This window comes from Catharus ustulatus, chromosome 1 (assembly GCF_009819885.2).
Source record: "Catharus ustulatus isolate bCatUst1 chromosome 1, bCatUst1.pri.v2, whole genome shotgun sequence".
Taxonomy (NCBI): Eukaryota; Metazoa; Chordata; class Aves; order Passeriformes; family Turdidae; genus Catharus; species Catharus ustulatus.
In genome coordinates, this window is record NC_046221.1 from 87,041,627 (window position 1) to 87,064,786 (window position 23,160).

Consider the following 23,160-nt stretch of genomic DNA (forward strand, 5'->3'; position numbering starts at 1 on the left):
CTTTCACTGAGAAAGTAACACAGATCTATAATCCTGCAAGAAAAGTAAGGTATCAACTGTATTGAAAGCTCCCTGGTCAATATCTGTTATGCAGCAGTAGCTCACAGTTACTGTAATTCAGCCTCATTTGAGGTGTTCACATGCCTGTGTCTGTCAGTGTTTCCAACGCAAAGTTTTCCTCAGAAGCCCCCTGGTTTTTCTCACTTGGATTTTCTGTTCTGTGAATCTTGTGGGACCAAATCAAATAATGTCTGGGGATGATGGTTGTACTCTGCTTGTGATCGTTCTGTGCTTTATTGCTATGCAATAAAGACATTGTTGGTTTTAGTGGCTAGCACAGTAATTACAGGGATCTTCAATCCTGCATCAGTCAGGCAGAAAGGTCATGCCTGTATGCCTAGGCAGTCTGCTCTTGGTGTTCACTGCACCTTTTAGTGCAGGATCTTGATTTAAAAAGCTCTAAATCTACATCACTGGAGAAAACTTGTTCCTAATCTTATTTGTCAGAAGGTCTGTAGTCACAGGAACAATGTTATACAGTGTGGGAGGGGAAAATGGAGCTGATGTGTCAGGTAGTTGGGGTGAGATCTCATGTTACCATGATGTGATTTCAGCTTCAGGAATCACAGATTTACAAATAAAATACATTTAAGTTGTTGACCTGAATTCCTCAGGGACACATATTTATTATTGAATCCTGCCTTCTACTGGGGGCTTGATAGGCCTGGAAGAATCCACATCAGCTGAATACATAAATTAGCAGCTATTTACTGAGCAATATTCTGAGCAGTTGCTTAACATTGGAAGATTATGGAGAAATCAGGGAACTTTCATTTCTGAATTCTCATTTTCTTGATGCACTCAACATCTTATCTGGGGTGACAAAGAGTTGGTTATTTCAGTTAAAAGTATTAATTATTCAGCATATGTGTTAAATTAAGCTACAGAAGTATGCTGAGAGAATGTAACTGAAGGGAAAAAGGAAAATTAATGTGAAGCACAAAGATTTTGAACTGGCAAAAGTCCAAAAAGCTATATGGACAGCACAGCAACCCTGCCAACACAGAAACCCTATTTCTGACTGGAGCTAGTAATTGAGGAGTCATCTTTAAGTCTCTCTGGACATGCTGTTTCTTCACCTACTAGACAACATGCTTCAGGACTTGACTCCTTGGATTTTGTTTGGTTTAAAAGTTTTTATTGGCAGAAAGCACAGTTTACCAAATGTTAAAGACATCTGCACATTTCCTTAAAGTTTTTCCTATTTTGGAAAATTTTAGACTGTTCACAGTCATGCCATCCTCATTGAGGGAGGAAAAAAGCATCTGTTGGTACTTATTGAACCTAGGCTCTTTTAAGATTTACAGTAGTAATCTATTTAGCTCTTGAATATCTCTGAATAAGATCACCAGTTACATTTTTTTTTTACTTCAGAACTTCCCTCTGCTTCTAGAAAAAGAAATTGATGTTGTTTATCAATGCTATTTCCTGGTGCTCCTGTAGACAACATCAAATGCAGCTCGCCCAAAGGCAATGAGCAGGTTTGTGACCACAGTTGTAACCATGCAGAAATTCTGCTCATCTCCATGATCAGATGCCACTGAAAGCACCAGGCCACTGTAGTGGTATGACCTGAGCACTCACCTTAGCTCAGCAGGGCATGGGCTGCTCACAAAGAATTTATCAAGAGACAATGCAGGGAGAGACAGACCCTGTGTTATCCTCTTGCCAGCCCTGTCAGTACTTTGTAGCTGTGTCAGTGTTCTCAAAGGGAACACCCAGAGGAGTTAACAAGGGCTGCAAACCAGCTCTCTCCCCATCCAACAGCCCAGTTGGCTGCAGGACAGTAAGCCTGCAAATGTGAAATGGAGAGCCCAACTCTCCTTCCCATGATGTCATATTTTGGCATTCTCTTTTCCTGTACAAAGGAAAATGTAATGCCTGAAGTTACTTACATGAATATGTGCATATGCACAAACAGGTGAAGAAAGTGGAAAGACTGCTTACCAGGAATTTACTCTGTAAGGTGTCCTGTTCTGCTGTGTAGCCTCTCTTTCTCTCTGAGTCAAGTTCAAGTGTTTCTCTGCTTGAGAAACAGTTTGAGGTGATAGAGAACACACTGAGGATTATGTCTAGAGCAGACATCTCTCCCACTGATTTCTTTTGACCAAAGCAGTCAGCGAGACCCTGAGCTTCAACCAGCTGCTCAGGTGAGTAAAGGGCAGCATGTTGCTGGGATGTTTTAAAATTTCCCTGGTAGTGTTTCATGAGAAGAATAGTCTGCATTAGCAGTCTGCTATGGACATTATTAATTGATAAAAAAATAAATTATTCTTTCATTAAGCTGGCATGCTGTCAATTTCAGTGTCTTTAAGCTCTCAGTATTACAATGTTTAAATCTTATCTGGAGTTGACATGGTATGCTTCTAATTAGACTTCTCTGTAGAGTCAATCTGCAAAGTGCAACGGGGGCAGAATTTGTCATAGTTTTTTCTAGAGAACAGAAGTAAATTTAATAGTTGTATTTGCAATCCACAGCTGCAGCATGTCCAGATTGGCAAGGAAAAGCCTTCACTGTTTAAACTTAGAAACCTTTTCTGCAGTCCAACATTTACAATTAGTATAGGTATTTTTCCTTTCAATACAGCTCTTTAAATCGCTAAATGTTATCTGATACCTCAGTGTGAAAGTTTGCCTTAGTCTATAATGTCTGTTTGCTTTCCAGAGCCAATAAAACAGCAAAACATTAAAAAAAAGGAAATCCCTGTCTCTTCCATCACACAAAGAAACACTACAGCATTTAGTTTCATAATTTGTCAAATGGCTTTCCTTACAATTGCATGGGTCTCCAACTACCTTGAAATGATTATAGCTGTTTTCTTTACCCTAGACATGCAATGATAGATGCTATTGGAACATATTAAATAAAAATAAACTGTTCTAAATGTCACAACATTTCATCAGTGGGCAGACCATAGATGATTAAAGTGTAATCCTATATCAGATGTAGAAATAAAGTAAAATAAAATAAAATAAAATAAAATAAAATAAAATAAAATTGGAAGCCTTTCCTTCTAAGAAGATGAGTGTTTAGATTATTCTGCTTTACTGGTAGACATAATATTACCATTTTTCCTCTTGCTGTCCTAAGGATTTGGTTATTAGATACTCTTACTAAAGTGATTCTTCTGAGATCACTTTCTTAAAAACACTAGTAAAAAGATTATTAACCCAGAGCAGCTATTTTTAGTCTTAACAAGTAATAGTAAGAGTAAAATTCTTACAAAGGTGGTTTGGTTAGAGGGGTTTAATACAACTCTGAATCAATGCCTATTATTGTTTGTTAGCAGACTTCTATTATAACTTTTGCTGCTAGTAGGATGTGCAGACAGAATTTATGATCTAAGAATAAAATTAGTTATTTCAATTTTGCTTTTAAGGATTAATGGAAATGGCTATAATAATTCAGTGTTATCCTTTCATTTTTCTGACTTTTAATGAAAAGCCTTGTAATTACCTAGTGCAAACTTTTCTTTATTATGTAATACTTCATGTAACTCAAAACCAGTGTGTGCTTGAATGTGCAATTTACTCTTTCAGGTAAGAGACCTGACTGAAAAATGTGCAAAGCATATTCTACCAATTTTGCTTATTTTGCAAGAAGATAAATAATTACATTTTTTTATTGTTCCACCATAAGGTTGGTTCTTTTCTTTTGGATGTATCATCATTTTTGCCAGTATCCTAAAATTGGAGAGAAAATACCTGCTAGTTTTGAAACCTGTCGTTAGGCTTCTTCACTGGAGCAGCTACCAGAGGAAAAATTTGAGCATTTAAGCTGTGTTTTTCCTTTCAAATTTGTCCATCTTCTCCCTGATGGCAGTGACAGAATAGGAGAGCAGTAAGTTGGTGTGAGGTGGAGGTGCCTCCTCTGACTTCCTTTTTCCACTGCCAGACTAAGTTATTACAAAACACCTTCATAGCATTTCCTTACCTACTTGAAAAGTAGACAAGAAGCACTGCCCATGGATTAAGATATTTTTACTTCTTATATCCGCTAGGTAAAAAGCAAGATCCACCTACCATTTATTAAAAACACAATGGGGCTCTTGGAGACAGAGCCTGCTCTTTTACATCTTATCTAGCTTGCTTATGTCAGGTGACAGTCAGAGAGGCTGAATGAGGAAGGAGAACACTTCTGCAAGCCCATCATCTGTTCCCAACTGTGGAGAGGCACAACAGGAGTGGGAGCCTCGTTAATGCACAAACCTGTGATACACAGTGACCCAGAGAGAATGAAAGAACTTAGGACTGAAATGCATCTCAGTCAGGGGAAGGTGGAAAATTTCAAGTTTTAGGGAACATGACCACACGAAAACCAGCATTTATCAAAGAAAGGAGGGGACTGAAAGGTTACCTAAATATGAGGAATAATGTCTTTACTGTGCACTGGAACACATTACCCACAGAGGTTGTGGACTCTAATTCGCTGGGGGCATTCAAGAACAGTCTGGACACGATCCTGTCCAATGTACTTTTGGATGACTCGACTTGAGCAGGGAGGTTAGATGCTCCTTCTCACCTGACTCATTCTGTGATCCTATGTAATCCTGTGACAGAAATATTGGAGGCAGCGCTGGAATGTCAACATCAAACATACCAAGCCTTAATGTGAAGGGAGAAGAGGATGATTATGCAATTGGTTTCCTTTTTGCTATGGGAAAAAAAAAAAAAAAAAAAAAAAAAAAAGAAAAAGAGAAGCAGGTTGCAATGGGTTGATATTATCTGTATTCCAGGCACTTACCAACCGTGCCTCTCTGTCACTCCCCTCTGCAGCTGAATGGGGAGAGAAAATATAATGAAGGGTTCATGAGTCAAGATATGACCAGGGAGAGACCACTCACCAAATATCACCATGGGCTAAATGGGCTCAAGTTAGAGATATAAATTGAATTTATTGTTAACAAAATCAGAGCAGGATAATGAGAAGTAAAATAAAACCTTAAAACCCTCCAATTTCCCCTCTATGCCTCCCTTCTTCCCAGTTCTATCTCTTACCCCAGTAGTGCAGGGAGGCAGGGAATGGGGATTTATGGTCAATTCATCACCATGGCTTCTCCCTTTGCCCGGGGAGTGGAGTTGTTTCCCTGCTGCACTGTGGGGAGGTAGTTCTCCATGAACTCCTCCAGTGTGAGTCCACCCCACAAACAGCAGTGCTCCCCAAAACTGCTGTAGTGTGGGTCACTCTCCCACCAGGTGCTGTCCTTCAAAGACAGGCTGCTCAAGCATGGGCTCCTCTTTCCATTTGTCTTCCATGGGGTCCCAGCCTGTGTCAGGCATCCACCTGCTCTGGCATGGGGCTCCTCCACAGGCTGCAGGTGGATTTCTGCAACCCTGTGGAACTCCATGAGCTGCAGAGGCACAGCTGCTTCACTGTGGTCTTCACCTCAGGCTGCAGGAAAATCTCACCTCTGGCTCCTGAAGCACCTTCTGCCCCTCCTTCTCCACTGACCTTGGTGTTTGCAGGGCTGCTTCTCTCACATTCTTTGACTCCTCTCTTCTGTGGCCACAACTAAAACTGTGCAATACCTCTTCTTCCTTCTTTAATCTTTTATCACAGAGGCATTACCACTATTTCTAATTGGCCCTGCCTTGGCCAGTGGTCTGTCCATCTGTTGGAGCTGCCAGGGATTGGCACAGCAGAACCTGGGGAAAGCTTCTGGCAGCTTCTCATAGAAGGCAGCCCTGTAGTCCCCCCACTACCAAGCCTAGGCCATGCAAACCAAATGCACAAGTCTGCAGGGAAAGTCATTTAATTGTTTCCCTGCATGCCAAACTAGAACAGAGAAAAAAGAAAAAAGACTGAAAATGTTTGGAGAGACATGGGTAAGCCATCATAATTGGGTTTTCTTTCCATACCACAACAACTGGTTGGCAAAATCTCATTAAAGAACACTAGATTCCTATGTATGGGAATTCTGGATCCAATTTTAAGTAACCATCCAAACTTCTGGATCTTCTGATAGATCCCCATACCTCACTCAAAATTCTAGAAATTTAGAGTGAATTAATGAAATCCTTATGTATTTTTCACCCTTGCCCCACTGCTTCTCCATAATCGGCTTTGCAAGGTGTCTATCCAGTGAATACAGGTGACAAAATCCACTGAACTCCAGATGCAACTTTCAAGGGCTTCAATAAGTATTAGGTAAGAGTAGAGAATGGCTTCTGTGACTAAGTTTGTCACTGGCAAATTTGCATCAGCAGAACAATATAATAAATTGCAAAGTATTATGCCATGTAAGAACATTTTACCTTGAAAATGAAGGAGATTTATTTGAAATAAACAACAGGAAATAAAAGAAGGAATTTTGTAATACCATATTTGAAAACAATTTTTCAGAAAAGAAATAATTGCATTTCAGAATTTATTAGAGTACATCAGTAAAAAAGTAATGAGTGCATCCACTTCCATGATTATGCTGAATTGTATTATAAAATCTATCAGCAATATAAGAGGAGATTGGAAAAAAAAATGTCTGGGATACACAGTTTTAGTGTATTTTGCTATCCTTGCTCTTCTATATCTATAAAATTTTCAATTTAGCGAAAGGAAAAGAATGTAAAAGAAATCGTGGAGAGCTATGGCATTGCAAAGGAAATAGTGAAAATAGATTGGTAGCCAGCTACTCTGTGGCAGGTTGGCATTTTTAGCACGCATCATAGGTAATTGTGAAACACAGAGGAAAAATAGCTATTAATAAACCATGTCCAGCAGTTTCATACAGGACTTAACATTTTACAGTTCAGCTCCTGAGGATGGTTTTAGCTGTGATGACCACTAGTTATGTATTACTTTTGAGACATATAATGCTGTAGGAAAATTTTACTCTGTGATTAAAATTTGTCCCTAAACCTTCATGAGCAATGATGCCTTGCCCAATGCAAGGTCTTTAATTTTTTTCCAGCAGCTGCAAAGAGCCACAACTAAATCAATATACTTAATGAGTATACAGAGATGGCAAAATGAAATTGCAACTGAACTTCATTGATTATGTTAATGAGATGAAAGGAAATAATATAGCCTGGCACATCTGAAGCTTAAATTCTTTACTTTAACTGTCCCTTTTGAAGAACATTTCTAGATGAAATGTGAAGTTTATCCAAAAACCCTCATATACATCTTTCTAAAACTTAGTGCTTCTAAGCATTTGGCTGGATACAATTACTTGGAAGAAATGGCTCTTCAGAGATCAACAACCTGGTGTGATTCATTGATCTAGTGAGGTCAGTGAACAAGTGAACAAGTTCCAGAGAGACTTTCCACATTAGAGCAGTATCTAGATTCCTAAGATCTTGAATATATTATGTATTCATATCTTTGTGTGTATGTCTTATTTTGTGTGAATATATACATATATAATCTGATCTGTGTCTAAACCAGTTAATTTTTTAAAAAATTAACTTTCTTTTATCGTTTCTGGTGTTAGTTTCCTTTTAATTGGGTCTTCGAATGCCTTGCACTTTAAATGTGAGTGGTCACATTTCACAGGGGCAGTCAGTGGAAATCTCAGCTCTTACTTGCTTAAAATAGGCTTTGGACCTTTAAATCCTTAAGGTTAATTGCTGTTACCTCCTTAAAGAAAGTTAGATCTTTTCCTGTCATTTGGTTCACTCTGGAAGCAGTAGCATCCACTAACAATGTAAATTAAACCATGTTAGATTGCTGCAGAAGAAGGGAAGTTACATGGATTAAAGAGCACAAGTGAACTTTTGTGTTCGTAAGTTCAGACAGTAAGAAGAGGCCAAGATTACCTCAGGTGCTCTCAGGGAGCTCTTTTAGGCTCCTGTTTCCCATTTCTACCCACAGAAAAAATCCTGTACAGTTCCTCTCATCCTTTTACCCACTCAGACTATATCCACACCACTGAGTAAAAAGGGCCCGGGAAATAAGCTTATGCATGGCACCTTTGGCAGGTGGAAAGGAAGAATAAACTAAAGGGAATCATTATGTCTTCCTGTTAAGTGCTTTCACATTAAGAATAGAGACCATGCTCCCCAGAAAATGTAGGTTTGTCTTCAGCCTTCAGAAGAAAGAATCATATTATTTCCAGTTGAAGCACTAACTTGGCTTTATATAGTTGTCTTTTTTTTTTTTTTTCTTTTTTTTTTTTACATTAACTTAGAAGAGTCTGTGGGGAACATCCTTGTTGGGCAGTCACATTGCTTTAGGAAGGAAATGGTAGAGATTCCCAGGATTTGTGCTGAGTAAGCAAACTTCAGAAATAGAGCAGTGTGTTTGCCCAGGGGCTGTACTAACTAGCCACCCAGTGCTTTGAGTGCTGGGCTTGTGCTCTGTGTAGCACTGCTCCATGATGTACACTGGGGATACTTTTTGGGCCGCATTGACAAAGTCATTTTCTTGCTTTCCTGATTCCACTAGTTCCATTTAATTTGGGAAAGTCTAGTCAGCCTGACACATTCATAAATTGAGTATATAAAAAACCCTATAAAGGTCGTTTACAACACTTGTGACATTATTACAGGTTGACATTCTCATACTAACTGTGTCGTGTCACATACCAGAATCCTTGCACTTGTTGTGATCTGATAAATCAGAAACAAGATGTATTTTCCCTTCCAAGAACTATTTGCAAAGTCAACGTGAGGCAAGAGATTCACCTCATTTGCTGCATTAAAAACTTACATGGTAAGGCCTTCCTGTCAACAAATAGCAGTTCACAATATTTGGACACTGATTTTTCCTAGCTGAGAAGCAACATTTTCCTTTGAAGTTTTGAAGTGACCTTGTTCATTTTTCCCAAAGAGGGAATGAAATAAACAAAATCTGACATGATAATCCTTCCATATCCACTGAATTCCCTAAGGTAACTATGAGATTATTACATTTAATGCAAACAAAAGCAGTTTTCACGAGTTTCAGCAGCAGGTCACAATTTCATCAGTTCATAATCAATAAAGTGTAGGTGTTTGCAGGTATATATATTGTTTCTTAGTTTTGAAACCATGAAATACGAGTACTAGGTATTTTTATACATGTATTATGATTATCAGTGCGACTTTAAAATGTTCTCTGTTGAAGGGTTGATATGGATTTTCAAGAATCCTGAATACATTCTGAATGCATTTCATATTATTTTTACTCCTACAGTTTGTGAAGTTTATTTTATTTTTGTAATTCATCATTCTTTATGCTGAGTGCTTCCAATAGTGGGTTTTTTTTAACTCTGCAGTGAGATTCTGTGGTGCCAGTGTAGAGATCTCTTTATATCAGTAGACCTCCAGTGAGAAGTATCTTCAGGCCTGATTGCAAGGCAGGGACTCCTTTTTTAATGTTTGTACAAAATGTGTTTTTTGTGAGTGGATCAAATTGATTTTGAGTATTTGCACAGTAGGTTTTTGACACTTTTGAAGCCTTTGAAGCAAGATCTCTATTGTTATGAAGGTTTTACACAGATGTGGAATGAAGATTTAAGGTTCTATTAGGGTTAACATTACTAATACTTTAGTTCTTTGTATATTGTAAGTTTAATTTTATTTCTTATGATACCATAAATCCTGTCCAACTATTTTGTCTTTTTTATTCATTTTTTTAAAAGACACAAATGTATGTAACTTATGAAGGCTCAGGGCACCATCAAGTTCTTAAAATCGTTGGGTTGTGACCTGCCAGCAAAACACCTGTGCAGCTCCAAATGTGGAGAAAAGGTGGTGTGTTCCAGACTGCACTCAAGGAAGCACTTCATAAAATAGAGAGGGAAAATTGCAGGGAGGAGTGAGAGCACTTTTGGGTCTGCTCAGCTTCATACATCCGAGGCAGCTCATAGTCACTGCTGCCAAAAGCCTGCCCTGGGAACTCTCAGCACAGCAGATAGAGATGGAAGCAGCACAAGGCCACGTTAACTGGGATCTGGTCTGTCTTTGAAAAGAGTTTTTGACAGTTTGGACTGCTGTGAGGCAGTGCCAGCTTCCTTGCCTTTCTAGTGCCTCTCCGAAGTTCTGATAGGTTTGAGATACTCCTGTAAAATGCTCACATCAAATTACAGCAGCCTATTTAATATATAGCAACCTATACAATAGTACTGTCAAAAAATGTTCACCTATTAATTTTAAGTGTTTCCTCACAACAGATGTTTCTAAAACAATTTTGTTTATTTGCTTTCCTATTTCAGAGTAAAATTTGGAAATGAGAAACAAAAGATTGCTTGTTTCTCAGAGGTGTCAGTGTTCTAAAATGGTTCCTTGTACAAGTGGAGATCTTCTTCACAAATCTGTATATCAAATTTAGCTTTCCTTTAAGAACTTATTGAGTTGTCAGCCTCTTCTAAGGTCATGGACTTTCTTCAGTTCTAGTAATCCTTACAGGAAATGGACCACATGTTTATTTTCTTTTGTATCCACTGTTCTTTTTTTTCCCCCCTTTTCTTTCAAGAAATATCGCCATCTGTTGCTTTCCAGATTATTTTTTACATATTCTCTAATTTTTTCTTCATCACCATCAGGTTTTTTGATTGTTTTTTTGATCAGCTTTCAATCATTTTTTTTAAAGAAACAAAAAAGAAATCTGTAATACTCTCAAAAGCATTAAGAATGATAGGATTAAAATGCAGTTATCTTACATCAAATATTCTGTAGTTCTCTTTTCTTAGTTACAGCCTCTGAGCACATTTTTACTCACCATCAGTTACCACCCATTATCCTGCTAATCTGGAGTAATGGCATGGTGGCAAAGCAGAAACAGAGTTAAAGCAACGACATTGTAGGAATTCACTGGGCCCTTATGTGAAGAATGGCAACTTTGAGACACTTTTGATGGTGTAATTGAGTGAGATGGGCCAAGGTTGCCCAGCACAGTCATGTTCTGTGAACATGTAGAGCAAAACTTGTCAGGCCACGCGTTGTGATTTGACCCCAGATGCAGCTCAGCTGGCTTTTTGTGCTGCTGGGGTGGTGTGAGAAAGAAAAGACCTTGGCTCTATATAAGTGCTGCTCAACAAGAACAAAAGCATCCCTGAATTAACAACCCTGTTTCCAGTATAAATCCAAAGCACTATGCTAGCTACTATGAAAAAAATGAAGCCTACCCAACCAACCCCAGCACATCATGATCATGTATCTCATAATCTCAGTTCGACATGAGCTGTCTGTTCAGATGTCATGATGCCATATCCCTCAAGGATATTAAAAAGTGTGTTTATCTAAATATAATGCTTGAAGATAAATCCAACTTCCACATTAGTATGAGTGCATATATCACAAGAAGGCAATAAATTATCTTTTCTTCTGTTATTTTCAGAACCAAATTTTGTGTCATCTTATGACATTGGGAACTTTACCTACTTCTTCTTCCGGGAAAACGCAGTAGAACATGACTGTGGGAAAACAGTTTTCTCTCGTGCTGCTCGGGTGTGTAAAAATGATATTGGTGGCAAGTTTGTGCTGGAGGATACCTGGACTACTTTCATGAAAGCTCGTCTGAACTGCTCTCGCCCTGGAGAAATTCCATTTTACTATAATGAACTTCAGAGTACTTTCTTCCTGCCAGAACTGGACTTGATCTATGGGATTTTTACCACTAATGTGTAAGTAAACTGAATGATATATTTTATTTTCTTGCTGTTTGTGGCAGCAAAACCTAGAACTTCTGAGCTACTCTCCTCTCTATATGCCAAGTAAACATCATAAATTAAAACTACAGTTTTGCCCAATCCACTGTTTTCTGTGAACAAGTATCAGTTCCAAATGTTTCCCACATGAATTGTTGAAGACATAAGTGAAGGAATGAATTCTTAATATTTCCTTACTGCAGGGAGCCAGTTGTGTTTAAAACTATTCTGTCATAATCTTCATTTATTGCTAGAAAGTAATTAATTTTTATTTTTACTATTGTAATATGTAAATGCATTACGTGTTTATGAAATAAATAATTTATAATTGTAATGTGACATGATCATGAATTTGACATGATGGAATTTGACCATGTCGTAAAGAACTCTCTTACCCAAAATAGACAAGAGGTTCTCTTATCTATTTTAATTTCGTCCTAAAATATGCTTGTGTGAGTTTGAAGGTCAAACCAAGAATGTAGCCTAATTTTAAGTGAACCTGTTATATCAAAAAAGTAAATTTAAAAGAAAAAAAAAAGTTCAATTTGGTCTTAAAAATCAAATATGTTAAATATTAAAAAGTTGAATGGACATAGAAAAAAGAGATATTTATCTCAGAAATGTCCTTTGTTAATTTAAATATGATGACTGGTGTTCAAATCCTGCTCAGAGAGAGCAGCATCTGTTTATGGCTGTGCAGCCCCGTGTTCAGACCACTGGAATAATTCCTGATTTTGAGTTCCAATTCTCTAACCTTCTTGTACTGTCTTGCTGTGTAAATCAGTTTTGTCTAGAATTTTAAAAGGACCTTGGGCACCTAGCAAGAGGTAATGCACCCTTGAACACATGGATACCTACCTTTTATAAATATTTATTAACTAGGTGGAAACATTCACAAGTTAATGCAAACAAATTATAATCCCTATGCATTCTAGACAGTGAGCATGAATTTGAGCTCATTTAGGCATCTTCCACACTCAGGCTCACCCCTGGGCTGGCAGCTCAGGCTGTGAACAAGACTAGTGACGAGATGCTTTACCAGGCTGTGGCAGTTCCTAACTCATGGCATTGGATGATGAACTCAGCCTGCTTCTGCAATGGAGTAATTTAGGGAATCTAAACACTGGTTATGGGAAGAGAATAGCAGAGACTTTGAGTTTACTGAGGATAAGAAAATTGTTGTTTCAATGAGTACTTTTGATTTTGTTGTTCTATTTTCTTAATTAGTTAATCTACTAAAAGACAGGTGTTTGTCAGGTGGCATCCACGTGCACTGTTCAGCCAGATCTTTCTTGAGAAGTCAAAGTAGCCTAGACACGTTGCTGCCAAAAACAGCCTGAGCAGAGGCATTCTGGGATAGAAAATCCACGGGGCTTTGGCCATGGAAGGGTGATGATGTTTCTGATGCTTCCTGACTCTCCAGAAAATGGACTTGCTATTGTTAAGACTACCTTGCCACATGAAAGTAAACAGTATTTTGCTGCTACTTTCCTCTTCCCCCATGGCCCAATGTTCTGACTGTCCAAGAGAGATGGACTGTTCAAAAAGGAACTAATTAATTTTAACTGTTGGAGGGTAGTATTTTTCGGTTGCTCTATTTAAATGCCTACCATCAAATGTTGTAACTAAATGTTTTGGATATTTTTGAAATGTTTTAGAGTTAGGATTGCTTCCCCCTGCTGACTGCCTGTTCATAGATAGTTTATGGAACTCATATGATCCACCTTTCTGGCCTGCAAGTGACAGTGGAGAAACACAAGGGTTTGCAATGACAGGGAATAACGTATTCCTTTCTGTTCATGTAACAGCATCAGATACAACTTAATGACATTCATAATTCTTCAGTCTCAATATCTTCAGAATTACAATGGCTTTATTGGACCTTAATACTTTTTTTAGGATACTTTAATATTTATTATTAATTATTTAATTTAATATTTAACATTTGCTAACGGCCAAACCTGCACCTTTTATAGGTGGTTGAGTATCAAGTCCACTATAGCCACTGCTTCATGAAAATGCAGATTTTTTTTTCTTTTTTTTTCTTTCAGACTATCCAAAAAATCTTTAAACACGAGTCTCATGTTCTTGTAGGACTTAATGAAATTCAAGAAAACACTATTACAGTTAATAATATTAGTGAAATTCATTTAGTGATATAAGCAAGGATTTATCAGCTCCAATGATGATTGATTCTGCAGAAGTTGTAAGCTTGGAACTTCAAGTTTTGGGATTGCTTTGAAATACGAGAGACAAGCATAAGAATAAAAATTGCTCTTTTGTTCTGGTATTTAATCCATGTATCCTAACTTTTTTTTTAGCTGTTGATTTTTTTCTCCATCATTATGGAGTTTCTATAGGATGTTTTCTTATGCCTTGTGTTAAATTCCATGTTAAGTTTAAAAAATAAGGGAAAAAAAAAAAAAGAAAAGAGAGAATAATGCTGTGTGGCATTCATGTGCTGGCAACAATTGCCAGCAGTTTTAGCTACAACAGGAAATCTGTGCAATTGACGCCTTAATTATCTATTCCATTATCGCAAAATTAGGAAAAGAGCAATGCGGCTTTCCATATTAGGAGCTTTCATAGTTATTAGATTGCATTCTTTACACTATGCAGAATTACTTTATTGCCTTGTATATCACATTTTCAAGGCAAACCTAGGAAATTGTGTGTTTTGTCCATCTGCCATTTATTGATGTTTATTTTTTGAACATGATATCTTGTAAGCAGTCCAAGTTGTTTTCTCTTGATAGGTTTCTGCAACTTGCATTTTTATTGCTGTTCAGCATTTCTTGGAAGACTGGATTTTTGTGGAAGTGTCTTGCCCAGGGATTCTGTAGGATCTAGAGACATTCCACACCTTGAAAATCCTTACTTATGTCATGCAGTCATTTGTTGTATGGAAGAAATATTGTTGAACCCTGAGAATAATACCTTGCTGAACTTTGTACCTAGAAAAGAGGTGTCCCTAGTGCATGTGATTATGTGTGGAAGTGTAGCAGTATGGTATTAGAAGTATAGTATGGAATTAGAGCAGCAGCAGAAAGTAGGAAGTTCTGAGTTTTTCCCCACACCAGCTTGGTAAGGCTGACAATATTGACAAATATTTTAAATGCAATGACTATGCTAAATCAGCTCATCATATATCATTATCTTGAGATATCATCTCTTGGATGATCATATCTGCTTCATTAATTACTTGAAGGATTAAAGAGTTACTGCCTTTTAATTTATTTTTCAGCAATTTGACTTCTTAATGTTATTACGTAGGTTAATGTATTTGTTTCTTTTGCAGGAACAGCATAGCAGCCTCAGCAGTTTGTGTTTTTAATCTGAGTGCCATAACTCAGGCTTTTAATGGACCCTTCAAATACCAAGAGAACTCTCGCTCTGCTTGGCTTCCATACCCCAATCCTAACCCTAATTTTCAGGTATGGATACAATGGACAAGAACAATATTTTATGTGTGATTTCCTCAAAGTACTGTATGGTTCATAAATTATAAATCCAGTTTTTCACTATGCTGTAACCTAAGACCTTAAAAAAAACCCTAAATTAAAAACAAAGTGTTTAGGAAAAGCCCCTTATCTCGACATATTTAATTTTAGTTTTATCCTTCCACAAAATAATTTGGATTGGAAAACATATATACTTTGAAGGGTAGGAGAAAAAAGACTCCACTCTGTGGAGTCTGAAACACTGTGGTTATCTGTCAAGGTGACATTAACTCCTGTCTGAAGTATGATCAAACTGCTATTCTCTTTTACATTGTATTTGTGCTATTGGGACTTAAAAAATGGAACAGTGTCTGGCAGAAAAAAGAAAGTGAGAGGGAGGTGGTAAAGGAGGAGTAGTCAGGATTTTATATATTTTCGTGTGGAAGGTGGTCCACACTCCTTGAAGAGTCAGATTAAAAGAATTTGTGATACCTTCTGCCCCTCATTTGAACTTGTTGGCCTCAGAAGGTGTCATAATTTGCAACTGGCTGACAGTGTAAAGCCAGTTAGTCCAAGGTGGATCATTTATAGGAGCTCTACAAAAAGAAAGAAGTATTTCACTAAGTACATATGCATTGTTTGCATCTTTTACATAGTCACCACTCCTACTAGGACAATTTTAATGAGTGTGCTTCTTGCAAGGGAGAGGGAAGGAAAAGCAACATTTATGTAGTGATTAACAACAGTAGCTCTTCATCATGGTATCTAAGTGCAGTCACCTCTATCCACCTTTCACCCTCCCTTAATCTCAATGCAATTTCACAAGTTCACTTCTGCTCCTGGAACAGCCTTCCCTAGCTTGTAAGAGTCATAGGATCTTTGCTAGCAAGAATCACCCTTTGGGGATTGTAGGTACTTTTAATTACTTCCTGATCTATGCAAATGAAGGAAATAAGGCACAGGTTACGGGCTAGAGCCATGTTACCTTTCCTAAGTAGTATGTCATCAGCTACGTGACAAGACTCTAAGTACACCAGAAGCCTGCAGAAGCAGGCTGTATTTGTATACAGTTTTCACCTGTTGTGAAATACTTGTATTGTCAAAACAGTGATAGGAAGAGGGTCTAAGAGAGGCTAAATTTTTGAAGGAGAAAGCCTGAAAGAATGCTTGTATGTAAAAATCTTGCCACCATTCTGACTAGGTAAGCACATCCAATAAAGTTTATTAAACTCTCCCTACAAACCTTGCATTAATGTGGTGTTAATTATTGTGAGAGCAGCCCATACTGAATGGTACTTACAAAGAAAGATGACAGCCTGATGGCTGTGTGAAAACAGTTTAAGTCTCTGCTCTACTGTTAGTGCATGTCTCCAAGTCCCAGTCAAGACAGGTGTTGAAATTTATTTCTTAGATGGCATGGCTGATTTTAATACAGCTGGTACTTCATCCAATTTACAAGAACAGTGACAACAGTTGTATCATATCTCACTGAGCCACAAACAGCTTTGAAGGCAGAGCTAGTGTTAAAAGCTGCAATGTGGCCTTTTACAACACAATATTGAAGGCAATTGATGTCAACTGATCTCTAGGTATCTCTAATGTCCAACTTCTCTTCTTTTGCTGATGCTGCTTTTCATTCCCTTGAATAACTTTCTGCTACATTTCTGGTTCCATAACTGCAGCAGTGATGCATACTAGAAGCTAGTCTAATGATTAGATCTTTAACCATTTTTTGTGACTTGACTTTGTGAGTCACACCTCATATGGATGAGATATATTCATTGACTGAGTCATTGGTTCTCTTCCAAGAAAGGACTTTTCTTTTTTAGAGTCCTTATGATAAAAGATCAGAAGTTCTTTTTGTCTAGTCCCAGAAGTAGATTTATCCTCTGAGTATTAATCTAGTCAGTAGCAACAGAGAGAAGTATGTGATTTCAAGGAAGACCGTTATGTAGATATAGTTACATCAGACATTATATTTCCAAGGCTGGATTTTATTAATGGAATATTTTCCATTTTAGAATGCTATTGGAGTCCCAGTTTTGAGAAACCTTGTTTTCTTCACAGATCTCTGTTTTTCTCTTTAGATAGGGCAATATCTATCACAAGACCAAGGACCATTTGCATTCAGTGTACTATGAGTATTCAGCTGGAATGTTTTCCTGCTTATTATATCCAGAGAAGTTCTTTAGTGCGGCTTATTTTTTTTCACTGATCTGACATACAAAGCAAGGAACTGTTTCCTTCCAGCTGCTAATTTACCAGTCTTCATCATCTGATCTCCAATTATGAAATAATTTGTTTGACTTTTTGTTGTATTTGTGGATTTGGAACAATCACTCAATTTTGGATTGAAAACATGGTAATAATAAAAAAATAACTGATACAGTTTTGCACACTATTATTTTGCTCATGCTGTAATTCATGGCATAATTTATTACATAGTAGAGCAGAATGAAAATGGTGGGTTAGTTATGCCTTTCACGTCACCCAAATATTTGATAAATGTTATGGAGTAGTGCTTTATTTCTCTGACGCAATTACGCCTGAGTAAACATGGGAATGTTTATATATTCCCATGCATTAAGAGACTCTTTTGTGTCCTCAGTTGAACATGAATATGTTAAAACTAACTCCCACTTATTTTGCCTTGTTTACTTGTGTTTGAAACTTGTCCATGCAGCTAGTGAACGTTTTCCTGTAAGAAAGGGGCACAGTTTACAGATTTAAAATATGGTTAGTTTTAGAGCAAAAAAAGTCTTTGCTGTGGATAATATTTACTAGAGCTCTGCACTGTCCATTTTTTCTTCTTAAGATGGAGTCCTAAGAAGCTTCTAGAGCTGCATGTTGTACTTTCACCTGGAATTCCTGTGAGACCCTGGCTGTGGTAGGGCATGGGGTTTCCTTTGAAAATTTATCTCTTTAGCACTTGGGTCTGTGAAAATTAGGAAGAAAACCAGTCAGAAAATAATTTGGTTTTTTGAACAGTAGTTTTTCTCCTTCCTGCCCTGTGAACAAAAGATATACCAAAATATTTCCATAATCCACTTGTGCTGGTCAGTCTGGTGCTCTTCCATATTGTTTAGAATTAGGGAGCCTCCATAGTACTGCCTCAGGAAAACTGAGCTTCCTGAGTCTTTGGACAGTCTGGTTAGCCCCAAAATCACACCTGAAAGCTGAATTCCACATTGTCATTACAAGATATGCTCTTGCTTTTATTTTCTTGTGCTGTAGATCAGAGAGTAAATCTATTGTTATTGTTGGCACATATAGTCATGCTACTTTTCTGTCTTTACAGTGTGGCACCATGGACCAGGGTTTGTATGTAAATCTGACTGAGAGAAATCTTCAAGATGCACAAAAATTCTTCTTAATGCATGAGGTTGTTCAACCAGTTATACCAATTCCTTACTTCATGGAAGACAACAGCCGATTTTCCCATGTGGTTGTAGATGTTGTGCAGGGCAAGGACATGCTTTTCCATATCATCTATCTTGCCACAGGTATGAATCTTCATTGCTGTGATAACTGCAAAAGTTTATGAAGTCTTTGAGTTTTAATGTTGATTCCATTAATTACTTATGAAATACATATACAGCACCTTGAATATCAGCTTCTCCTCTTTGACACAATCACCTGTCTTCTACATTTTCTTAATAGATTAATTTAGCCATTACAATGTCTTTTACGTTATTTTGTGAACTCCAATTCTGGTGTCTGTTTCCTGTTCTCCTTTGAAGCTGTGAAGCTTGTGTGTAAACAAATGTTGGAAATTTTACAAACAGGCCTTTCCAATTTTCAGTGTCTTTTATTCTTTCTACTTAGTTAAGGGTACAAATTTAAGGGCCCAAGGTTGTTTAGTGCCCTCTAATAAAGAAGTATCTTCGTAAATAGCAAATATAGCTACTGCTATTTCTGTTTCTGAATTTTCTATCACATGTATTTTATTAACTTTCCTTTTCATCTCATTTTTAAGACATTCATTATATACCCTGTCTTATTATTTGCCCATTTATATTTAAGCATAGAAGTGAAACAAAAACAACCCTTCATCTTACATTGCTTTGGTTACAGCTATTGCCTTTTTGGTTCAAAATTTCAAGCTTCTTAAAAATAGTGAGGGTATTGGAAAACTGTTTTCGCAGAACAAGGATGTCCCCAACTGAGACTGAAGTACTAGACTGGACTACTATGTCTAAAGCATCATAGTATAAAATTTTGGATATTTTTTTAATACTTGGGCCTATGAACATTAGTAGGGAAAGCAAAGGTTTGTTAATATTCAGTTTGTTTCATTGTGCTGCTTGAAAGCTGGGCAGTAACAGGAAAGATTTTGATAAGTTAAAACTATGCTTGGATTTGACCAGTTCTAGTCAAAACTGCCTGCTGATTGGTAAATCAGTGCATTTTAAGTGAAATGATGTCAATACTAGGTGGTGTTTGTATTGTAGAGGCCTCCTGAAATGTGTATTTCAGGCCAAACCTGAATTAAAGAAACATTCACTGATTTGATTTTATATGAGGAAACTATCACTGCATTGTGGGATATTTACATTATTTACAGTTTTGGAAGCACCAAGCATAATGACTTTTGTCATAATTCTGGTTGTCTTCAGGTTTTAGTTTCCCTTGGTGTGTTACCATTTACATTCGAGTCAGCAAGTGAAGATCTAAAATGTTATGCTCCATGGTTCATTAATAAATTGTGTTTCAGAGTGAATCTCGGTTCTTTTTGTGTTGCTAAAAAAAGATATTGCTCCTGTACTCATTGTGATGTATGCTTGCCTGTCACTTTCATTCTTCTCTGTGTGTCTGTTTTTGATCATTCATGGAAGCAGGGTACTTATCTTAGTTGTATCTTTAGTCTAAATTCAGCACATGCTTTCCTGTAACTGGACAGTGTATGTTTTATAAGTGTGAGGAAGCATATGATAAAAACCCCATTCTATTCTTTAAGTTTTCTTGGTCTTGTCAATTCTATTTCACATGTATTTCACTGAATTGCAGTAGATTTTGTTAACATTTCTTCTACACCAATTGAGTGTAAGTATTAAGAATTACTTCCTAAGGAATTTTATTACTCACTTATGATAGAATTTGAAGTTGCCACACACGTTTATGTACAAATACCACAGGTACAGTGCATAGCGTAGTTTAAAAATCCCAAGATGTACCAAATTACACAGTGTAATTTAATTGCATATTAAGATTATAGGAGAAAGGTGGTACTTTGCCTTCTTTAGGGTGCAGATCATAATTTAATTTCATTATATTATAAATTGTGCAGTATCTTATTTCTCCTGAGCCCTGCTTTTGCTTATGCAGAAACTGTGGAGTAGCTAGCATTGAATTTTCATCATAAACGGAATATGGTAAAAGATTACTGAGAAAATTGCCACTACTCTAAACAACAGAAACTAAAAGGCAGTGGCCTTAACTTTGAAAATAAATTATAATTTTGAAAACAACCCAAGTTTAAGGCTTTTGAATTTCCCTGGTGTCCAGCTTTACTCCCACATAAAATGTCCTCTACCCCAAGCTCCTAACACCATAGAGCATGTTTATGTTTGGGAGAGATAAAAGACTGGACTGACAGTTACTACCTGAGAAATGTTGTCCTTATATCTTACCTGATTTAATTTATTTGCATTATTGAAAGTGGTGGTAAATTAAATTTAGAATTAAATTTTTACCACAATACTTCATCTTCAAAAAAGAGACAAAAGAATAAAAGCACAAAGTATAAAAGGCCCTGAGGATGCTGGTCAACAGCAACAAAACATGAGCCAGCTCTGCCCAGGCTGCCAAGAAGACCAAGGGCATCCTGGCCTGTATCAGCAATGGTGTGGCCAGCAGGACAAGGGTGTGATCTTCATCCTCTACTCAACCATTGGTATGGCTGCACCTTGAAACCTGTGTTCAGGCCCTCCACTACAAGAAGGACATTGAAGTGCTGGAGGGTGTCCAACAAAGGGCAACGGAACTGGGAATGGGTCTGGAGCACAAGTGTTGTGAGGAGTGGCTCAGGGAGCTGGGGGTTTTAGCCTAAAGAAAAGGAGGCTCAGGAGCAACATTATCACTCTCTATAATGGCCTGAAAAGAGGATGTAGCCAGGTCGGAGTTAGTCTCTTCTCACAAATAACAAGCAGTAGGACCAGAGGAAATGGCCTCCAGTCTTGCCAGAAGAGATTTAGATTGGATACTAGGAAAAAATTCTTCATTGAAACAATATTCAGGCATTAGAACAGGCTGTTCAGGGAAATAGTCAATCCCTGGAGGTATTTGAAAGACATGAAAATGTGGGGCTTAGGGACTTGGTTTAGTGGTGGATTCGTCAGTGCTGGGTTAACAATCAGACCTGGTGATCGTAAAGGTCTTTTCCAAGCTAACAGTTCTATGATTCCATAGAATGGGAAGCAACTGGGGAGCAACAGTCTAGTGGGCATTCTATCCCTGGGAAAGCCAAGGAGTACACCATTGGAGCACATTTCTCAGGGCACATGATGGAGAAGAAGGTGATTTGGAATGTTCAGCATGGATTACTCAAGGGTTAAGGTCATCTGAAAATCTGATTACAGTAATTTCACAATTATAAGCTGCACCATTTTGACTAAAATTTTGGTCCGAACCCTAAGTGTGCCTTATAATCAGGTGCGGCTTATATATGGACAAAGAATGAAAAGTTGCCATTTTAGTTTGGAGGACAAGTGTCTGCTGAGAAAGGCAGGAGCTTCTCTTTGAAATGGAGAATGTAAACCCCCTCCCTCCAAATTATTATCATTTTGAAATCAAGCGCCTCTCCGGCAAAGATATGGGAATTAGGAATAACAGTTCTTTTCTAGGGAAATTAAAATAGAAATACAGTACTACAAAGAAACAAACTCCAAGCCCTGATAAAGTCAGAGTACAGCCTGACACCCCGTCAGGCAGGGTGTTGGTAGCAGTCCCATTAAATGGTGGCTGCATCCTCCTACAGTGACAGATGTGGTTCAGTTGAAGCAGTGGTTCTGTAGAAGGTGCAGTTTCCCTCCGGAGGTCCAGTGGTGATGTGGAGAAATCCAGTTTTCCTCTGGAGTCCAGTGGAGAAAGGGGCTCCCTTAGTGTCCTAAAACCTCTGTTTTATCTTGGTAAGAAATGTTGGGCTCTTCCCCCTGGCTGGAGCAACTTCCAATGGGATGCAGTAATTTTATCAGTCACACAGTGGGACTCAATGGGCCATTAGCAGAAAATGACTCGCTGGAGGAAGGATGGGTTGTGAAAAGATAAAGAACAATGCCCCACCTGGTTTCAATGGATGGCTCATTAGCAGAATATCTCCTGCAGAGATAAGGATCACTGCCCCCACCCTCAACAAATGGTGATAGAACAGATACCTTTTATCACACTCTATTTTAATGTGCGGCTTATAATCAGGTGCGGCTTATAATCGTGAAATTACTGTACTTTCTGTGGTAAAACATCTGGATTTGTGAAGGAGGAGAAAGTAGCATCTCAACTTTAGCAAAACTTTCAACACTGTCTCCCACAATGTTCATATATTCAAATTAGGATAAAGGATCTAAATGGTGGGCAGCTGCATCTATAACACCTGCTAGGATGTCAAGCTCGGGAGGGGTTTCAATGTGATGTATAGAAGTGATAGGGAGCCAAGTACTGCCCTATTGAACATTTTAAATCAATGACCTGGAGGAGGACAAGGAGCGTGCTCTATCATGTGTGCAGGTGACACCTCACTAGGGTACCAGTAGTTACACTGGAGGATGTGCCATCCTAAGGATTTAGGCATGCTGAAGGGATGCCATCACTGCAAAGACAACCAGTAGCATCTTGGAACATCAAGGACACAGCCACGAGATCAAGGGAGGAGGTTGTTCCCCAGTTTTGGCCTCCCCCAGTACAAGAAGGGTATGGATAAAATGGAGCAAATTCAGTGGAGTGACACCTTCTGTTGGAGGCTGGAGCCCCATGCCTTAGGAAGGGAAACTCGCCTTGTTCATCTGTGGGGAGAAAAGGCTTTGTGGGGAGTTTAGGGGAGTTTACATGGAGAACAGTGACATGCTCTTCACACTGGTGCATGGTGGGAAAACAGACAA

General features: G+C 38.0%; 1 protein-coding gene across 7 annotated transcripts in view; it reads left to right on the top strand.

Moving 5' to 3' along the window:
• SEMA5A (semaphorin 5A) overlaps positions 1 to 23,160 on the top strand; it is a 334,133-nt gene that overhangs the window by 190,333 nt on the left and 120,640 nt on the right. For all 7 annotated transcript variants that reach the window (XM_033061171.1, XM_033061142.2, XM_033061134.1 and 4 more), the window contains 3 exons: positions 11,318 to 11,603; positions 14,926 to 15,061; positions 18,366 to 18,570. In XM_033061171.1, coding sequence (XP_032917062.1) covers positions 11,318 to 11,603; positions 14,926 to 15,061; positions 18,366 to 18,570 — 627 coding nt within the window. The remainder of the gene's footprint in view (positions 1 to 11,317; positions 11,604 to 14,925; positions 15,062 to 18,365; positions 18,571 to 23,160) is intronic.